Source organism: Akebia trifoliata, unplaced genomic scaffold (assembly GCF_017979445.1).
Source record: "Akebia trifoliata isolate Shusen 1 unplaced genomic scaffold, ASM1797944v1 Contig00969, whole genome shotgun sequence".
Lineage (NCBI taxonomy): Eukaryota > Viridiplantae > Streptophyta > Magnoliopsida > Ranunculales > Lardizabalaceae > Akebia > Akebia trifoliata.
The window spans coordinates 4,451-25,518 of NW_028237381.1; the positions used below are offsets into that span (position 1 = coordinate 4,451).

At 33.5% G+C, this 21,068-nt stretch overlaps 1 protein-coding gene across 2 annotated transcripts; it reads left to right on the forward strand.

Moving 5' to 3' along the window:
- Positions 1 to 3,553: 3,553 nt before the first annotated feature.
- LOC147380802 (G-type lectin S-receptor-like serine/threonine-protein kinase SD1-13) lies at positions 3,554 to 19,794 on the forward strand. Of its 2 annotated transcripts, XM_086431227.1 has the most exons (8): positions 3,554 to 3,770; positions 3,856 to 3,992; positions 4,818 to 4,913; positions 5,018 to 5,113; positions 17,288 to 17,309; positions 17,414 to 17,682; positions 17,871 to 18,049; positions 18,646 to 19,110. In XM_086431227.1, exons 2-8 carry the CDS (start codon positions 3,885 to 3,887, stop codon positions 18,653 to 18,655), a joined length of 780 nt encoding a protein of 259 aa, XP_086287353.1. In that variant the 5' UTR covers positions 3,554 to 3,770; positions 3,856 to 3,884; the 3' UTR covers positions 18,656 to 19,110. The 2 variants fall into 2 exon arrangements, with proteins under 2 accessions (XP_086287353.1, XP_086287354.1); XM_086431228.1 differs by lacking the exons at positions 3,554 to 3,770; positions 3,856 to 3,992; positions 4,818 to 4,913; ... (1 more) ...; positions 17,288 to 17,309; positions 17,414 to 17,682 and adding exons at positions 19,130 to 19,277; positions 19,394 to 19,794 and having other exon boundaries at positions 17,910 to 18,049; positions 18,646 to 18,883.
- Positions 19,795 to 21,068: the final 1,274 nt, after the last annotated feature.

Sequence of the window (21,068 nt, forward strand, 5' to 3'; positions counted from 1 at the left end):
ATATATATATATATATATATATATATTTTAAATTGTTAGACCTTTCAGGGCTACATTGTGCACTACAAACATGTAACATGATCAATTGACAGTGGTAAATTGACTTTTTTTTTTATATATTTAAAAGCGGAAAAATTCCGCCCTATTCTTATCGGTAGCATAACTTTTAATCTAGATGTTTAGTTTGATATTATTGTTTATACATCTCAGGTACTCTATGAATATCTATGGAGAATTTGTTAATCTCAAAAATAACAAATTTGTTACTTTTGCAAAGTGGTAGATTTGACGAATTCGTCATTGAATAATTCTTCACAAAATACCTAAAATTCCTATCTGCTAATAGTGAAACGGATACCTAGATCAAAGGTCATGCTCTAATTAAGATTGGATTTTGCAATTTTCAAAAAAAAAAGTAGCAAATTCATCAATTGATAGATATTTCTGAAATACCCAAAATTCATACATAATAATAGCAAAATAGATACTCAGATTAAAATGCCATTAATAAGATTGGAGTTGGATTTTGCAGTTTTTAAACAAAATAAAAAACAATAGTGAATTCGTTGCTTTTGAAACATCAACAAATTCGTCATTCTTTTTTGTTTGAAAGTGACAAATTTGTTGTTTTTTAATTTAAAAATGACAAACTCCAATTCTAATGTTAATTAGAGCGAAAAAAAAAAATCGAATGTCCAATTCACTAGTATTGTATATGTATTTCGAAAAGATCTATCAAGTGATACATTAGTCACCTTCAAAAGCAATTAGTCCATTACTTTTAAACAAGTAAATTAGTGAATACATTACAACCTTAAGCGGCAAATCTCATGCGTGCCACAAATATGTTTTCTAGTTTTTTAAAATTGGTTTTGCACTCAAACACCATCAAATTTAAGTTTTCCACGACAAACTATTTTCCTTAGATTTTATTGTGCAATTAAATAAACACTAATTTTAATTAGAGGGCTTTTGATCTACGTTTTCATTTAATTATTATTATATTTGCATCTTAGTATCTTACGATGATCTCCTCAATGACCAATAGTGAAATTCTATTCAATAGTACATTCATCATGTTCAGAATTGACGAATTCCCTACTTTTTAACAAATAAAGTAACAAATATGCCATTTTTGAAAGTGAGGAATTCTCTAATGGATAGATGATAATAGCAAAATATTCATAAAATGTTAATGAGAACTTCACAACCCACCTAATAATTATGATCAGCAATCACTAATCTTGATTGCACAACAATAACAATATTGAAAAATAAAATTTTTTGAGAGATTCTATTTAGGGATGCAAGTTGTCCGTGTTGGCCCGAACTCGACCCGATTGATGGACGAGCCTGAGTCAAGTTATGTAGAAGATAAGTTGAGCCTGGCTTAAAGTATCTCAATCCGACCTCAATTTGAGTCAAAGCTTTGGTTGAGGGATCAGACAACCCAACTCAACCTCAACCTGATGCCTATATAATATTAAAATATAAAAATAGTTTTATATTAATTATGGGTGTGTGTGTATATATATATATATATACACACATATCTCTAGGAATTCAGTGGCTGTTCATTTTTGAACTCAAGATCTAGCCAAAAATTTATATATATATATATATTTTTAGGAATTTTTTTAAACCCAATCTAGACCATAAAAAAAAAAAAGGATGAAGTGTCATTTGCACCAACATGACAATCTACATGGCTTAAATGTGGACCTCCGTGCTTGCATCCTTTTCCACACACACACATATATATATAGAGAGAGAGAGCATTGAACTTTTTTATTCCATCTTATTATTATGGCTTATGGACAATTAGGTATTATTCATATGGTCTAAATATTCTCTCAATGATGGATTTGGTGATTGTATATGATTTTATTTAGTAGTGGATTTTTTGTTTTTCTTGAAGTTGAATGTTTTAGATATAAAGTTTATTTACTGATCAAAATGAAACTAATGTGTTATTCAATGAGCCCAAACCTGTCCAACCCACCCAAATAACCTAAGTCAGGCTAACCCGAGTTAAACCCGATTTCAAAACATCAAGCTTGAGCCTATACTCAATAATCGGGTTGAGTTGAGTTTGGATTGGAGGTTCTACCAATTGGGTTGAGCCTAGGTTTACCCTCTAACCTGCCCAGGTTGCAGTCCTAATTCTACTGCTACATCAATTTTTATTAAAAGCACCTCAATTCATATGAAATCACCAAAGAATTACAGGTCTTGAGGTGTTCTTAATAGAAGGTGGTGCGACAATAGAAGCTTTTAAAAAAAAAAAAAAAAAAATTTAAACTTACTCTGAAGATAGATTTACTTGACAGATCCAACTGTTGCATTTTTATTACAAAAACTCCCTTGGAGTTCTCACAACTCCCAAGGAACCTTACTTCATAAAGTTTGTTACCCACCATACCTTACTTTATAAAGTTTGTTATGGAGCAAACTTGGAGTGGGGATCCACGTCATTAAATTTAAATTTATGATGTTAATTTGTTACGTAACATACTTTGGAGTGGATTCTAACTACATCAATTCATGACAAACAAAAACGTGATATGATGTTATTGGGTTATGAAGGATAAAATTCTAAGAACTTTGAAAAAAAGAAATATTTGTTTTCACTGTTAACTTTAGTTTTAAATTAGGGAGTTTGGTAGCCAATCATTTTCAACACCTACGATCGTTTTTGAAAATTTTTATTTTGAATATGAATTTTTCCATGAAACTTAGAAGTCTATATTATTGGATAGCTAATTTGATTATCCATGTGGGTCCAGTGATACTTAGTACGGTTTGAAATCTTACTAAATAAGTCATAGTAGCATGATTAATAAAGTAAGATTTGTTCAAGTAAGAACTTTATAAAGTAAGGGAGTTTTTATAATAAAATTGTAACCGATAGGTTTGTCCGATAAACGTCTCCGGTCTGAATTCACTGCTGTGGTGTTGGAGGATGTGCATCTAACAAGAAATCTAAGAGATTCTATTGGAACACCAACTTTTACTTACAACACACCATTCTTTTTAAATTAAGGGAATTGGAGATGGGGGTCTGCATCTAACAATTGTGAAATCTGAGAGATACTATTGGAGCACCAACTTTTACTTACAACACACCATCCTTTTTAAATTAAGATTAATCTTTTCATTTCGTGAGTTGAATATGACAAAATTCTTGGTACACTAATCATTTTAATTCACAAAACATGTCTTTTCAGTGAACTAATTATTTTTATAATCTATAAATTCATAAATTTGTCACTTTTGTAATTTACAAATTGATCTTATCATATCAATGATTTTGTTAGTAATTTATCAATTAATCCATTAATTTTTGAAGTGAAAATTCATTAGAAAAACATGTTTTGAGAATTAAATGTTGGAGTGACTTTAAACTAGAATCGCATATCACACTTCAGGACGTCTATTTAAATTAAGCGATTAGCAGCCTATAGATTGGCGCGTTAGAAGTAAAAGTTGGCGTGGTAATAGAATGAATCTCTCTCTCTCTCTCACTGTTTTCCATTCTCTGCCTCTTCTTCACCCACCAACCCAACTTGCTTTTATAGATTTGCACAGAGAGGAGAGAGAGAGAGAGAGAGGTGTGGCTTCCTTCTCTGCAACGGAATTTTTTCTTCCACAACAACAAAGTCATTGGTCTTGCTCTGCTCCAAAACGCCATTCTCAAAGGATCCTTCCATCTCTACGTGGGTACTTTACAAGATCCCCCCTTTCTTTTTCTGCTTCAACTTCTATTTAAGGTAAGTTTCATTCCCACTTCCCTTTCGACTTCTAATCTCTCTCTCTCTCTCTGTTAGTGATTGATTATTGTTTCGATTCATTCAGGCACAGCTTCTCCTAAACCCAACACCGAAATGCTGACTTTTGAGAGACAGAGTTGTTGTTCTTCGTTCGCACCAACCGCTGCTGTTCGGCATCTGGTGGGTTCTGTAATTAGAGGAGAGGGTCTTCGCTTCGCAGTCGTAAGTTTTCCTTAACCCCATCCAGACATGTTAAGCTTAATTTCGGAAACAGAATTGTATTTCATGTTCTACCTTTTTTTTAACCAATGGTTTTATTTTAATTTTATGGATTAAATGTGGGCTTTCCACTAGCATTTTCATTTTCTGTTTAATATCCAGAACCAAATGCAGTTTGAAGTTCAAATTTTGGGGATATATGAGCTCAGTAAATTCCTCTCTTCAATAAATAATGTATTTCAATAAAAAAGAAGAATCTTTGAACTCTAAATTCTTGTGTTTCGGGATAATGTCATCAGGGTTTCAATGATTTCATCAAATTTTTACTTCTCATCCACGTAGTCAAGTGGATTTTGGTTTGTGAGAGAAGTACCCATCATGGGTTATAATTCTCAGATTGAATTTTATGCTTTTTAATGGTAAATTTTATGCAAGATGTATCTTTTTTCCCCGCTGTTTTGATATGTAATTGTATATAAAATGTGGTATATAAATAGGGACTTTAATCTCTAACGTTCATGAATTGCTTGGAATCTGATGGGTAAAATCTATTAATTAGTTCTGAATGGGATTTGGAGCTTACTTTTAAAGCAAGAGATTTTCTACAACGATCCAACATTTATAAATTTCCACTAATGTTGTGTTTAGTTGATCATTTCTTTGTTTCTGATAGGATTAAATTTTTTTTCTTCTCAGTTAGGTAGGTTTTGCCATTTGGGAGTTAAGATCTGTACCAAAAGTCTCAGCTGAAGTTTGATGGGTTCTTCCTAGTGACCATTATCCTTTGATATCTGTAATTTATATGTTTTTATTACTCCTATTATAAAGGTTGTAGCACGATTTAATGAGGTTGTGACGAAGCTTCTGTTGGAGGGAGCTTTGGAGACTTTCAAGAGATATTCAGTTAGAGAAGATGATATCGATGTATGTACTTCCTTGATGCGTAATGGACTTCTTAACTATATTAATAACTTGTTCTTTCTTGGCCTAAACTTGCTCGTCTATTGTTGTCTGCACTTTTTTTCTAGGTTGTGTGGGTTCCTGGTAGTTTTGAAATTCCTGTTGTTGCAGAAAGGCTTGGGAAATTGGGAAGATATCAAGCAGTTTTGTGTATTGGAGCTGTGGTATAATTCCTCTCACAATATCAACTGGTCTTTTCTAGATGCTATTGTTTTACCCATGTGGTGTGTGTGTGTTTTTACCATATGTTATTTTTTTGTGCTCAGGACATACATTTCATTCTTTTCTAGATTTATAAGACAAATGAATGATTAGTTTATTAGTGTCTAAATAGTCTTTGCTTGTTAACAATGATTATTCAAATCAAATTTAATAAATAAATATTCGCTCTTAATGGATGGGTTCTACATTTTCCCTTTTCACTGTACTATAGCCTCAACCACTAGTGGGCTCTTGCACCAAATTCTCCCAAATCCTTACAAGGAGGTTATCAAAGAGGATAACACAAGGTCCAATGAGGGATTATACCTATCTAAAGGTGTTATCAACTGAATTATTTATTTATTTATTTATTTTGGTTGGGGGGGGGGGGGGGGGGTAGCTTTGAAATGGGCCAATCCGCTTCGAAGTTTTGGAGGAATCCTCTCTTCCATATGACATGTGGTTTCTCCACGTTGTGGTAAATATTTGAGATGTTCCTATGTTCTCCAATATGTGACATCCTTCTTGACCTCTGTATTCTCTTATCAACTGATCAAAAATGACTTGGAAACCTTTGATTTTTCTTCCAAAACTCAGTCATCTTCGACCTCTTTGATATGATGTGTTAATTCCAAAGTTTTTATCGTCAATTCCATGAATAAAGTGTGAGGGTTTGAACCATGCTCCTAAATTGACATCGATCAATTCGCGGCCATCATCATTAGCTTGAAAGATGAACATGAGGTTGTGCCAATCCTACCATATCCTAAGACCTCCTTGGACTCAAATTAGATGACTTAGGTTAGAAAATCTTTGAGGAAAGAGCCCTTAGATTAAAATCTATTTTGTTTCTTCAGTTTCCTTCTTGATTAGCCACCCAAAACTAATCGAAGAGCCATCGGTTCAATTTCCAGAAACAGTTTAAACTACTATAAAAATCCTCGGTTAGCTTTTGCTAATGAGAGGACACTCTCGGCGAAACGAATACTGGCTCGGCTTGATTTCAAAAGACAAAGCTAACCAAAGGACGGACCCTTTCTCGACTAGCTGAAGAATTCCTCGGCTAATCAAAGTTAGTTTTTTCAAACTAAACATTTAACACTATGTTAACTAAAGAATTCCTTGGCTAACTGAAGATATTCTTTAGATTCAAAAATCTATAAATAGAAACATTACTCCATTAAGGTTTTGCTCGAGTCATTGGAGAGTTTTGAGCCCTCACTTGCACACAGAAGACACACTCTTCTTCTCCAATCCTAAGACCATAGGAACCTTAATTTCTTAGGGAAACCTTCTCAAATCCTAAGTCTAGACCACTAGCTTCACCTTCGTCATTGGTATAATCTTCACAATCTTCTTGAAACATTTTATGGACTACTAGATGAAGCTGCTTAGGGTAGGAACTACGTAGAGGCCTTGAAGTCTCAAGTCATATGGAGCTATATTGGTAAATCTGCTCTACAAGACAAAGGTCTTCAACCTTGTCACCTTCTTTCTTATTAATTTCTGGATTTCTTTGTTTGCCTATTGTAAAAACCAAGCTCTCAATTGGTAGAGAAGCAATAGAGTGTGTGTGGTGGGTTTATTAGATTTCCTTGGTAAAAACCTAGGTTTTTAGGGAAAATCTCCCTAGTTTGGGTTCTTGGTTAGCGTTGTCAAAACCATGGTGTGAGTTGGCTTGTAGCAACTCTTGAGTTTTGTTTAGTGATTTGTCCTAGAGAAAAATCATTTGTAAAATGTTTGAGGTGAACCATAAACCTCTGGATACTGAAAAGCCATGACCTTAGTTAAGGGATTCTTGGGAGTGGATGTCATGACCCCAATTTTTATGTCTAACATTTGTTTAAAGTTCAGATATAAATATTGAAGTACAGATACTTATCATTTGCAGAAGTGGTACATTAATTAATTAAATGAAGTCTTCACATCGAAACTGCAATAAACCCTTACAATCACTGTTAAACATAAAAAAGAAGAAAAACTATCACTCAAGGTAAAGCCTACCTGAGCTAAGTCCATCCATCCAAGATTCGTCTGACCTTGTATACCATCTCCTGACACAAACGTCAATGAGGTATGAAGCCCAACAATATTCTAACAGTTCTATATTGAATTTAAACTTTACAAAATAAAGTAACATATTAGATAATTTATCATAACTCACAACAAAGAATGAGAACAAAAATAGAAATATTGATACAAATATTTCATATTTTCCTTTGCGTAACCTTTCAAGTATTTGTTAATCTGGTTACCCTTGACTAGGATCGATTTCTCTTAAGGGGATCTATGCCTCTCTAGGTATTTAGCCAATCGAGAGCTTCCTTAACCATGATCAACCTCTTTTGAGTAAACCTCTGACTCTAAGGTATTTAGCTGATCAAAGACTTGTTTTTCTTAATGCCCAAGACTTTCTTACCTCCTGTCTTTGGCAAAGAGCAATTCTACCTAGGATCAACTTCTCTTGAGGTAGTTCCTACCCTTCAAGGTATTTAGACAGATAGAGTTGGATATTGATTATATTATATTTGTATTCTTCGTTTTGTTATCTACATTCTTTTCTTTGTAAATACATTCAAACATATTACAGCTCTAGGTTGGTCGTTAGGAAATTAAAGGAATTAAAGTAATTGTTTTCATGCCAAAATTTAGATTTAAACAATAGGCAACTCGGCCGACTAGGATCAACCTCTCTTGGGAACCTAATTCCCTCAAGGTATTTCGTTAATCTTTATCGTCATCTTTTTGTCATTTCTTGTTTTCAATACTGTTAGTGTTTAGAAGAGAAAGAGAGAGATTTAGAGGAGAAGTTTAGAGAGAGGCTCAATAGAGTAGTTTCTATGAGCCTCCTCTCTTGTATTTATATAAGAGAATTAGGGCTATAGTTAACTGGGACATGTGGAACTGGAAAAGACCAGTTTGCCCCCACGTTCTATACATACCAATAACACTTCTCCTCAAGTTGGAAAGTCTAACTTGGAACAAACTAAAGAAACTACAGAAAATAAACTACTAAAGAAGATAAAATAAAAGAAACTAAAGAAAAGATAACACTCCCCCTCAAGCTGGAGCATAAATATTAAGTTAATCCAGCTTGGAGCAAATAAGACTGAGGCAACTACAGTTAAGTACCTTAGTGAATTTATTTGCCAACTGATCTTCAAACTTCACGAACGGTGTACTAATTCCCCCCCATAAAACCTTGTCTATGATAAAGTGACAATCTGTCTCAATGTGCTTTGTTCGCTCATGAAAGACTGGATTGGAAGCAATATGAATTGCAGCTTGATTATCACAATATAATCGCATAGGAGTAGCTATCTTAACATCCAATTTTCCGAGAAAATTCTTAACCCATGTCAGTTCACATGTCATAAGAGCCATTGCTCTATATTCTGTCTCTGCAGTAGACCTTGCTACCACTTTTTGCTTCTTACTTCTCTTGGAAACCAAGTTTCCTCCCAAGAAAGTGCAATACCTAGATGTAGACCTCCTATCGGATGGAGAACCTGCCCAATCAGCATCACAATGCCTAGTCCAAATGATCTTTAGACTTATACCACAAACCACATCCTGGAGATTGTTTAAGAAATTGAAGGATCCGAACAACTTCCCAATGTGGAACCCTTGGCGTTTCCATAAATTGACTCACTACACTTACTACAAAAGAAATATCTGGACGAGTAAAAATACATATCCCATTGATTGAAGATAATGGATTTTTTAGAGAAAAAATCAAAGATTTTTTGAAAAACTTGAAAAAGATGACATTTAGGTCATTTTCTATTAATTTTCAAGTAAATTGTATGTTAAGGAACATGTTAAGATTAAGATTACCTAAAAAATTATGATGATTTTGTAATTTTATTTTAAAAACTATTACTATTATTATTATTATTGTTTTGTTGCTAATAACTATAATTATATATTAATATTAGTTATTATTATGATTGTTGCTTTTGTTATTATTAGTACTGCTATATTATAATTAATTATAATTACATTGATATTATTATTATTAGTTATTATTTTTATTAATTATATTATTATTTTATTAATATCATTATTGTTAAAATAATAATAATAATTTTATTATTATTATTATTATGATAACATTTGTTATTATTATTATTGTTGTTGTTGCAAGATGTATTTCAAGATCATCATAGGAGGATAGTTTGTGAGAATCATGAGAAACAATTTGAGAACTGTTTCTGATTCTCCATGATTTTGGTTTTTGATTATGATAAAAATCAGGTTGATATCTGAACCAAATGATGCATCGGATTCTAGAATTCGGTTATGTCCAATTATGAGCAAGAATCTGATTTTAGAATCCGAACCAAACACCCCCTTAATACCCCTTTCAATTTCAAGCTTCGTCCTCTAATCTGATTTGCGGCGTCCCTTCGACATTTCTTATAACATTTTTCTTTGACAATTTTTTTCAAGGCCACCTACGATGTAGCCCTCGACTCCTCCCTTTGATCTCCCTTCAAAATGTTTTACGGTTTCAACTTTAACTCCTCTCTTCAGTGTAGCATACACACTTTTCTTCGGCATCCCTTCTAAATCCTCTATGATGTCAACTTTGACTCCTCCATTGGTGGTTTGCCTATTGGCTGTGAGGCCTTAAAAATACATATTTTATTTGTTTCTATTTTTCTTTTTTTCATTCTTTTTTTTTTTCGTTGCCATTTTTTTTTTTTTTTGTCTTTTCTAATCTCTAGCCTAACCTACCAGTTTCCCTTCATGTGCTTGCATGCGCTTGTACTGGCCATGGCTGCCGAACTTGCATGGAAGAGACTTCTGCTCCCCATCTTTATAATTGATTAAGTGCATTTCTATTGCTATTTCGATCATGGATCTTAAAACATTTAGGTTGCCATTCTTTTTGCATAAAAAATGGTTAGTTCCAAAGGATATTCTACAAACTATGAGATCAAGTACTTTTCAATACCTCAATAATAAAGAAGTTTTTCAACCTCTTCCAATAGCTTAACCTATATCTAGATTAAGTGTGTGTTTGGTAACACTTCTGAAGTCTGAATGGAGGTGGTCCACCTTTAAAATTCAGACTTCAGAAGCTCTATTGTCGTTTGTTTCAATTCAGATTTCAGAATTAAGAACCAAAATTCAGAAGTTTTGGTTCAGCGATGGGGGGACATTGGATGAATCTTTTGAATTTTGAATTTTGAATTTTGAATTTTGAATTTATTTTTTATTCCTAAAATACCCTCCTCAAAACATTGATTTCTACCACTTATCCCTTCTTCATACAAACCCTAAAACCCTTATTTTTAACTTTTCTACCTCTACAACAATGCTGTCAAGGTCTCTCCCCTTTTTCTCAATTCATGTTCGAAAACCTTATATTTTTCACTCCGAAATTAACACAGTAAGATCTCTCTATTTTTGATCTATCATTTTCTTTTATTAATGGACATATCGTTTTTTTTCTCACATCATATGTTTCATATATGTAATTTCGATCATATGTTTGTAATTTAAAAATCTCTAGGATTTTTTGAGTGTATGGGATTTAGGTTTTGCTGATTTGGGTGTTTGAAGAAAAAACGATTGAGATTATTAGGGAAGTCATCTTGGTCTTGGATGATTTTTAAAACCATAGGATACTAGTGTCTATTCTAAGAATAGCTCCAAATTATCTATTCCATGGATGATGAAGAGTTGATTAGGTAGTTCACATCTCAATCCAATTGGGTAGTGCTTGCACATAAAAAACTATTTTTGAATGTCGTCTATATTTTTTACCATAGGCAAGCAAGTGGTTTGATAGGATAATTATGATCTTATGGATTTTCTCTTTTTTGATGAAATTTTTTAGAATTACAAAAGGGTAATATTGTCAAAATGACCATTATGTTTTAAAATTTTGTTTGTAACCAGAAACTTTCAAAAATGACAAACAAACAACTTTTCCAGAACAAGATTTCAGATTTCATGTTTCAGAAAATAGAAACTAGACTTCAGACTTCAGAAGTGTTACCAAACATATCCTAACTTTTTTTTTGTGAACGTGTTGATTTAGAAGGAAAAAAAAAAAGAAAAAAAATACAACCTTTATTTATTTATTTATTTTGGGGTGTAATCATAGAAATGGAGTGCCGAGGGAATTTTTAAGTAATGGAGAGCATTTAGTAATAAGTGATATATTAGCTCCATAGCATAAATAAAAAACTTTGGAAATCTACTCAAAACCCTCAGTAGGTTCACCTTTTCTTTTTCCCAATTTTCTTATGGTTAATACAAACAAATAAGGAAAATAATAGTAAACATCCTAAGTCAACAAGTACCTAATTTAAGTAGTGCTAAATAAATATGAATCTGGATCCTATGCAGCCAGGGAGGAGGAATAAACCCTCTTCCCACACCTCAATGCATGCCATGTAAGTCGTAATTCAAGGAATTAAAGTCTAAAATCTCTCTTTTTCATAATTTCCTTGGATTGTGGCCTAGTTGGCATGTATTGAGGGGAATCGGATCCTCCGTAGCACACGATTCCTGTAGTGGCCTTGTAGAATACTTTCAACGGTTGAAAGTGCGTCACATAAGTGATAAAATAAGATCTTACGCTTAAAATATGGAGAATTCAATAGCTGTTCATTTTTAAATACATGGGTTTGCATTAAAAAACTTGTTTTTTTATAAATCAGATCCAACCCTGTATCACAAAGGTAGAGATGTTAATTTTTTCAAAAAATGCCTCTCTTATCCTTTTTTTTTTTTTTGGTAGGGCCGCACGTACCATCCACCTGCACGTGACAGTAGTTAATATACCATTTTATGTGGAGGGGCATATAGAGACTTGAAGGTGTGCCCTAGGGAGTATATATACCCAGTTGCTCTTACCATCTCAACTAACCCCTTGGTGGGTCCTTTCTCTCATCCTTTGAAAGTGTGCTACAAGATCACTATAGGAACCGTGTGCTACAGAGGATCTACTTCCGTGTTGAGGTTTGGGAGGAAGGTTTAATTCAAATTCCTCCGCCCGGGATGCACATGATCTCGATTCATAAAATATTTTCCATAGTCTTCATGACTTGAGTAGGTCGGTCGAACTTACCCCATTTTAGACCTAGTTGAAAAGTCGCTTGCTTGTTGAACTCAATTCATGCAGGTTGGAATGCTTCATTCCTAACTTTTTCTATGTTTGGCTTCGTGCCAATTTTTCTCCAATATGAACACAAGAAAATTTTCATTTTGTGATTTCTTTCAATCATGTAGACCCCACAAAGCTCCTCAAGTCTCTCATGTTGACCATGCCTTAGTTTGCTGGTAATCCCTATAAAATCTATATTTTCCTTGGGTCTTCCACTATCATTATTCCTTACCTAAAAAAAAGTTTCATTGCTACTTGATTTCAGCCATTCATTTCGTAAATTCTTTTTCTTTCTTAATCCTCTTTCATTTTTAAATCTCAATAATTCAAATAATAAAGATTAAAAGTTCAAATCATTGAGATATCCACCTTTGCCTCAATCTTCGAGATCAACCTTTTACAACAATCATGATCAAAGATTTTTACTAATTGAGCTGTTAAGATGGCACCTAAAAAGTAAAAGCTACACTAAAGCTCAAAGACCAGACAAGTACGACATGGATTTATGTAGGCCTTGTGTGGATACACCTCTCTGCGCAAGAGTAGAAGCCCAATCTCTCCGTGCAATAGCAAAAAATCTCTTCCCGCAAGAGAAAACCTATCCAAACGTTTGCTAGCTCCCCGCAAAAGCAAAAGTCGTCAAGAAGCTCTATCCAAACGCAAATGCCACGTGGCGTTCAAGACTCAAGTGTAAAACTACGGTCCTAAAAATAAATTCAAAATCTTCTTCACAAATCACGACTTTCTTTCTCTCTTATTTTGTCTATATGTCTTTTATAGTCTATCATTTTATAGTCTTCAACACAAACAATGGGAGAACGGAAGCCACTATTAGTAGTCTTCGTTTTTCTCTTCTTTTCAACTCTTCCAGTCTTCCTAACAAGTTACGACCTTCTCTCTCATTTCTGTCATTTATAGTTCTATAGTCTTCAGCACATACAACAATGGGAGAACGGAATTCACTCTTAGCTGTCTTTGTCTTTGGCTTCCTCTTTTCTTTCTCTCTTTTCTCTCCAACCTTTACAGACGATGCTGACATCTTGAAGGTCGCTAGCTCTTTTTCTTCAACCCCTTCAGACTGGTTAGGTTCCAATCCGTGCATATGGTCTGGCATCGTTTGTGACCGTTCAAACCAAGTCATTGCCATTGATCTCTCTTCCAAATCTATATTAGGAATTCTCGCTCCAGAGATCAATCAGCTTTCCCAACTTGAATGCCTCTCTCTACAAAAGGAACCAAATCTCTGGTACTTTACCTTCTTTCTCTAATCTCACCCATCTTTAAACTCTTATTCTCGATGATAACTACTTCACATCCATCCCTTCTTCCATCTGTTTTGGACTCATCAACCTCCAAACATTAAGTCTTAGCAATAATGTCAACTTGGATCCATGGTTTCTCCCTTTAGATCTAACCCAATCTCGTAGTTTAAGCTCATTGTACATCAGCAATGCGAATCTTACAGGCTCCATACCGGATTTCTTTCATTCCTTTCCAAGTATATGGTCTTTAAGGCTTTTTTACAATAATTTAACAGGTCCTCTTCTTTCTTCTCTTGCTAGATCTGGAATCCAAAATTCATGGCTTAACAATCAGGTGTTAGGTCTCTCTGGACCAATTGACGTTATTGGAAAGATGAGACAACTCTCATAGGTCTGGCTACATAGTAATGCGTTTTCTTGTCCAATTCCAGATCTTTCGAATTGTGTCTTGCTCTTTGATCTTCAGTTAAGCGATAATCAACTCACGGGCGTGATACCCACATCGATATTTTCACTTCCTCCATTGGTTAATATATCATTGGATTCCAAGAAGTTGCAAGGACCGTACCCAGTGTTTTGCTTTGATGTAGTTGAAGTTACCCTTGGGACTACCAACAGTTTCTGTGATACAAAACCAAGTCCTTGTGACCCTCAGGTGACGACATTGTTGGCGATCGTAGGTGCACTTGGCTATCCAATTACCTTGGCAGATTCATGGCAAGGTAACGATGGTTGCCAACAATGGAGTTTTATTAATTGTGATTCAGAGGGAAAGAATGTCACTATGGTCAACTTTGGAAAGCAGCATTTTTCAGGAACGATATCGCCACTGATTTCAAATCTCACATCATTGATGAGTTTGTATTTGAATGACAATAATCTCACTGGTCCAATATTGGATAGCTTGACAAGTCTAACTTATCTTCAAAACCTTGATGTCTCCAACAATAATCTTATAGGGAAATTACTGGAATTCCTTACAAATGTTACAGTTAAAACTTCTGGTAATCTCCTTCTAGTGACCAACTCAACTTCTGGAGGTGACACAGGGGCAGGAAGAAGTCAATCTGGAGAAGGTAAGTCAGCAAATTTAATTGCCTATTGATTTTTTAATAGAATATTGATTTTCTAATTAGAAAGTCTTTCACTCGGTTGACATCGCACGGATACCCATTTTTTTTTCTCCAAAAAAATCAGTCATCTTCGACCTCTTTGAATAAAAAATTTAACCATCATCATCTTATCCTAAGATTGTGTCTACTTCAAGTTTACAACATTTAAATCTCAATGATACAATTTTTGAGAAAGTATAAAATAATGAAATTTTGGATAGAAAAATCTAAAATATTTTACAAAAGGAGACAAGATAGAAAATGACAAATGAAAATAAGGTTGAATAGACTAAAATTATCTTGGAAGTTGAAGAGCTTGAAAATGATTGGATTTGGAGAAGAAATATTTGCGCTTTTGGCTATAGATTAAATTGGAAGGCATTTGAGTCTTTCTCCCTTAGTTTATTTTGAAGACCGAGGTCAAGGGATGCATGTCATCAGTCTCAAAACATATGGGGTGTCTCTAATATTTAGCAAAACATAGTGGGGTATGTCTAAATAACCCATTATTTTAACACATCTCAATTAAAGATAAAACACACCATTCAAACATTACAAAAGTTTGGGTCAAGTTATTATCTCAACATTACAAAGCATCATAACACATAAACAACTTCAACAATTGTTTACAATTAGGATTAAGCTCTTATAAAATCCTAAATCAAGCAAATAAAAACCTAAAAAAAGAAGATTTCTATTGGCACCCCAACTTTTACTTATTTTCAACTATTGATTTATTTTATTTTTATTTTTATTTTAATCGGGGTGTAACAAGTAAAAGTTGGGATGCCAATAGCAGCACTCTAATATTGTCATTCAAATGTTATACCAAGGAAAGCCACAAGTAATTTGGTCATAGCCTTTGATGCCATCAGGTTTATACTGTTACATCTTGCAAGATATAACATTGATACCCTTTGAAGGCGACACAATAAATTGTTAGGACAACGAAATTGATCATGTGGAATGATCTAATAAACTAAAGAGAAAAATAAATTAAAAATATTAAGAAGATAAATTTCTTTCAAACTCCTTGAACATCTTCAAAGAGCTTCTATTTCCACACCATAACTTTTGTTAAGAGCACCCTAATTCATATGAAATCACCACTACGTCATATTGCGTTTTTTGCGACGCCATAATTGCTCTAAAAACGACTGCTAAAGGCTGTCGTTAATTGCGACAGTTTTTAGCTGTCGTTTAATCGTCGTTTCTATGGAATCACCGACAATAAAATGTAAAAGTTGGGGTGCCAATAGCCACTCTAAAAAAAACCCTTTCTTCCCCAATCAAAGAGAGAAAAACGAAATACTGGATCTCTCTCTCTTCGATCTGGTTTGATTGTCGGATTCCTCTATATTCATCTCTCCTTAAATAAACAAACTCGTGCTCTCTCTCGACTCGATCTATTCAAGTTGGATCCATAGCGCTGTTCATCAAGTTTGTTTTTTTTTTCCTGCTCTTGAACTGTTCAAGGGTTTGAGCTCTCGGTCTCACTCAATGATTTTGGTTTTTTTATTTGTTATTTCTTCAGATCGAACTCTCGGTTTCTTTCTATATAATCTTCAACGACTTTGGTTTTAAGTTTTCGATCTGATGTTGAAACTTTAATCGGGTTCAATAGTATAGTTTTGGTTTTATTTTTTGGTTCGATTTAAATCAGAACCCTAGTTCTATAATATTGATTCAATTTTACGGCGTAGCAATTGATCCCTAAACCATAGATTTCATTTTCTAGATTTTTAATATCGAGACGGGATTGACTCAGTTGAGCTTCCGCAATAACAGGCAAGTTTTTTAGAATTTTATTGGTTGATATTAAGATACTTCAGTTTTGATCTCAACCACGTTTTGGACAGATTTCAGGCGAGTTTATCTTTCAATTTCAATTTAAAAGACTTAGACTTAGGTTTTCACTCTGAGAAGGAAGTGTATCTAACTTTGTCTATTGCCAACAAGTATCCTATTGTAAGGTATGTTTTGAATTCTAATGGGAAATTGAACGAATATGGTTGGTATGAAGGGAATACTAAATGGGATCAATTTTTCGAGAGACCGGTTACTAAATGTGAATTTTACGGAAAGTGTAGGGCTTTTGGAAGCTGTAATGTAGCCAAATCATCAATTTGTAGTTGTTTAAATGGTTTCGAGCCCAAATCGATGGAGGAATGTAGTAAGAGAAATTGGTCAGGAGGGTGTGTGAGGAAGACCCAATTGCAGTGTGTGAGAAACAACACAAATGGTGAAGTGGTGAATTCGCATGGGTTTCTGAAGATGGAAAAGTTTAAAGTGCCTGATTTTGAAAATCTTTGGGCAAGTCCAAAGGACTTGAACTACTGTGAACAAGAGTGTTTAAATAATTGTTCTTGCTTAGCTTATTCGTATGTTGACTACATCGGGTGTATGTGGTGGAATAGAAATTTAATTGACATAAAGAAGTTCTCCAAGGATGGAGTCGATCTTTACATCCGCGTGGCACATTCAGAACTCACTAAGATTCTTTATTTTTATTTTGTTCTTTCATTTATAGTTCAAAATCAAAGAAGATTTTGATATTTATAGGAATTTTGGTATAGTTTGAGTCCTTCTCTCTCTATTTGTTTCATGCCCAATTAATACCTCTACTTTTTTCTTTGACAGGTAAATTACTTGGGAAATAAAGGTAACTCAATTGAAATTCCTTTTTAAACTAAAATATGTTTAGTTTGAAGTGATTTGAAGATGCAAGTTTGTTTTTAATGATACGAGTTTCTTTTGAAATTGTAGATAAAAAGAATGTAAAGCTAATTATCATAATTACAGTTGTTATCGGAATAGTAGTTATCGTCGGTGTTGGAGTCTGCACATACTTATATTGTAAGAGGAGGGGGACTAAACAGAGAAGCAATAAAACAAGTGCAGAATTTGCAGATTCAAAAATGCTAGGAGACGACCCAGATTTGCAAATTTTCAATTTTGAGATGATATCAATTGCTTCAAGCAACTTTGATGATGGGAATAAGCTTGGGCAAGGTGGTTTTGGGCCAGTTTTCAAGGTATTAGTTGTTTTACTTGATTTCATTATCTTCTTAATTTTACTCCCTTAAAAGAAGGCAAATTAGAATTGCCTAGTTATAAATGAAAATTAGCTTTAATAACACCCAACTTGAATTGACAAAACTAATTTAGTGAAGGGGTTTATTTAAAAACTGGTTATTTTAAATATATTGATGTTTATTTCTAGGGAATATTACCAAATGGACAAGAAATAGCTGTAAAAAGACTTTCTAAGAGCTCTGGACAAGGTGTGGAGGAGTTCAAGAATGAGATTGTGGTGATTTCAAAGCTTCAACATAGGAATCTTGTTAGACTTTTGGGCTGCTGCATTGAAGGGGATGAAAAGATGTTGATATATGAAAAGATGTTAGTTCTTTCTAAAACTTTTTCAATTCTTTTCGGTTAATTATTTTTTCAATTTTGAATATTAATTGCTTTAGTACCATAAATAGAATTCCAAGATTTCTGATGATGGTTTAATGTTTTGATTAGCTCCTGAACAAGATAGTAATAAGCAATCAAAATATAAATTAATGTCTGAAATTTTGTATTATATAGGCTATTTTGATTTGAGTCGTGCTGGGGTGACACAAACGGAGACACAAAGGTGACAAAATGATGTGATATCGTGCACATTACCGTAGATGCTTTTCCGCGAGATACGAGTAAAAAGCATCTACAGTTATGTGCGTGCCACCACATCATTTTTGTCACCTTTGTGTCTCCATTTGTGTCATTCCAGCATTTTCCTTTGGACTTATCTAACTCATTAATTATGTGAATTTTGAAATGCCTCTCCATATTCTAAAAAGATAAAAAGGTCTCTTTGATTTTTGAATTTTTAAATAAGGAAGGCATGCCTGATTCTCCAAATTAATGAGTGATGCAATTAATAAAACTCATGTTATTCAGTTTTCATTCATTAAACTCAAATTACTTTTTTTATTTTATTTCTTGATCAGATCCAACTAAACGGGCACTCTTAGATTGGAAAAAGCGGCTCAAAATTATTGAGGGGATTGGTCGAGGGATTCTTTATCTTCATAGAGATTCTAGATTAAGAGTTATCCATAGAGATCTAAAGGCAAGCAACATTTTGTTGGATGAAGATCTAAATCCTAAAATTTCAGACTTCGGCATGGCAAGAATTTTTGGAGGCAATGAACTTCAAGCAAATACCGTAAGGGTTGTTGGGACATAGTAAGTAATACTCCTTTTAATAACTATTATAATAATAAGTCCTATTGAGTTATTATTATTTTTATAAGCAGTAATTAATACTACTTAAAGAAAGCAAAGAATACCCCCAAGTGATAAACAGAGGGTTTTATGTTTTTCTTTCTAGCCTAGTCTCAATCTTGGTAAGATTTGTAGTCTTTAATCCCAATTCTTTTATATTTCAGTCTCTAAACACTTAGAATTTGTTTCTTTCATGACGAAATCTAGCGGCTACATGTCCCCTGAGTATGCAATGGATGGATTATTTTCCGAAAAATCGGATGTATTCAGTTTTGGAGTATTGCTACTAGAGATTGTGAGTGGGAAAAGGAATGCTAGTTTTCAAAATCACGAATCTTGGAGCCTTTCGGGATATGTAAGTGTATACAAACTAATTTTATTTACCTTATTTGAGCAAATTAAAAATGTCAATCATTTTCAAGTAATTATTACATCTTTTATTATTATTATTATTATATATAATCAATACAGGCATGGAAATTATGGAACGAAGGCGAAGTGGTAGCACTGATTGATTCGACCTTATCTGAACCATCTTTCACAGAAGAAATTTTGAAGTGTATTCATGTGGGACTATTGTGTGTGCAAGATTGTGCCAAAGACAGACCTAGTGTGTCAATCATAATTTCAATGCTTACTAGTGAAATTACAAACCTTCCTACTCCAAAGCAACCTGCATTTACTGAAAGACAGATTGCTTCAGGTTCTATAAACAATGTCACTATTACACGTTGTGAAGGAAGATAGTATGCACATTTAAGTATTTCTTGTATGTTATTGAAGAAAAAACAGAAAAAAAAAAAAAAAAAAGCCTTATCCCAAAGATTTGGAGAATGAATCCAACATAATAAGATCCACTATGTATGAGTAGACTCAAATAATGTGTTGTATTAAGTAGACTTGATTTTATGTTGAAATTATTGCTAGTGAGTTGTATGGTGTTTTTAGCATACGTTGGTGAAATTTCTCTTGGAATCTGGCTAAGACTTGACTATGTTTGGTAACACTTTTGAAGTCTAGAGTTTGGAGCTCCTCCGGGTGTTCTAAATGTTATTTCAGGGTTTGGTCCAACTGCTGGTGCAGCCCTTTCCATTGGATCTTGTTGGTGATTTTGTTTGGTCTTCTATCGGATCTCACGCATTCTTTTTAATACAAAAAAGTATACATTTGAAATGGATAATAGAAGAGATAATACAGCCTCAATTTGCACTTTTTACCTATTGTATTTTTTTTATTTATAAAAAATAAAATAAAAAATGACAGTCATTGACTGTTGTATATGATGTGTACTCGTAAATAAATGACTGTCAAAGACAGTCGTTTTTTCTGACTGTTAAAGATGGTCATTTTTACTGCTGTTTTCTTCGATTGTCAAGAACAGTTGTTTTTTTCTGACTGTCAAGGATAGTCTTTTTTTTTTTTTTCGATTGTTTTGGTTTGTCGCAATTAAAAAATCACTCCTTTGAAAATGACTCCTTTTGTGATTGTAAGAGCAGTCGGCATTATGACGTAGTGCACCAAATAATTAGCACACATCTTGGGGTGTTCTTAGTAAAAGCTGGTGTCAAAGAATTAGCACTCATCTCCTCTCTTCTGTCTTGAGGAAGGAGACAACATTAAAATGAATCTCCTGACCCTACATATTCCCTTATTAAAATCGTAGAATTTATAATAATAATAATAATAACTCAACCACAAAAGGGAAAAAATAATAGAAATTAACAGAGCAATTAATTCACTAAATGGTTATATATATATAGATATGTATAGGCTACACTAAAATTCCCATTCTAAATATGACATAATATTAGGATCTCCCCGCTTTCCATTCTTTCTTCTTATTTATTTATTTTGCCCTTTTTTATCGGATGACTTTGACCCACACTTTATAAGTATTTTCCAATTTGAGAATGCTCAAAATTTGGACAAAAAATATGAGAAGAAATATTGTTTTGTATGATTAGAAATTTGTACATTAAATGTTTTTATGGATATTTTAGGACAACTCTTTGTAGAATATATAACAAAATCTATATTATAGCTTCACTCAATTTTTTAATATTTAAAATGTAGGCCCATTACATTCATTCCGGTTTGTTGTTGGCTGCAGATTTATATTGTACTTTATTCAATTTGTATAGAAAAT

Bases quoted from the DNA above. Each gene is read 5' to 3' on its own strand.
- LOC147380802 (XM_086431227.1), top strand. From the start codon at position 3,885: ATGCTGACTTTTGAGAGACAGAGTTGTTGTTCTTCGTTCGCACCAACC. The intron at 3,993-4,817 runs GTAAGTTTTCCT...CCTATTATAAAG, and splicing joins AGGGTCTTCGCTTCGCAGTC to GTTGTAGCACGATTTAATGA. The intron at 5,114-17,287 runs GTATAATTCCTC...TTTCTTTGACAG, and splicing joins TTTTGTGTATTGGAGCTGTG to GTAAATTACTTGGGAAATAA.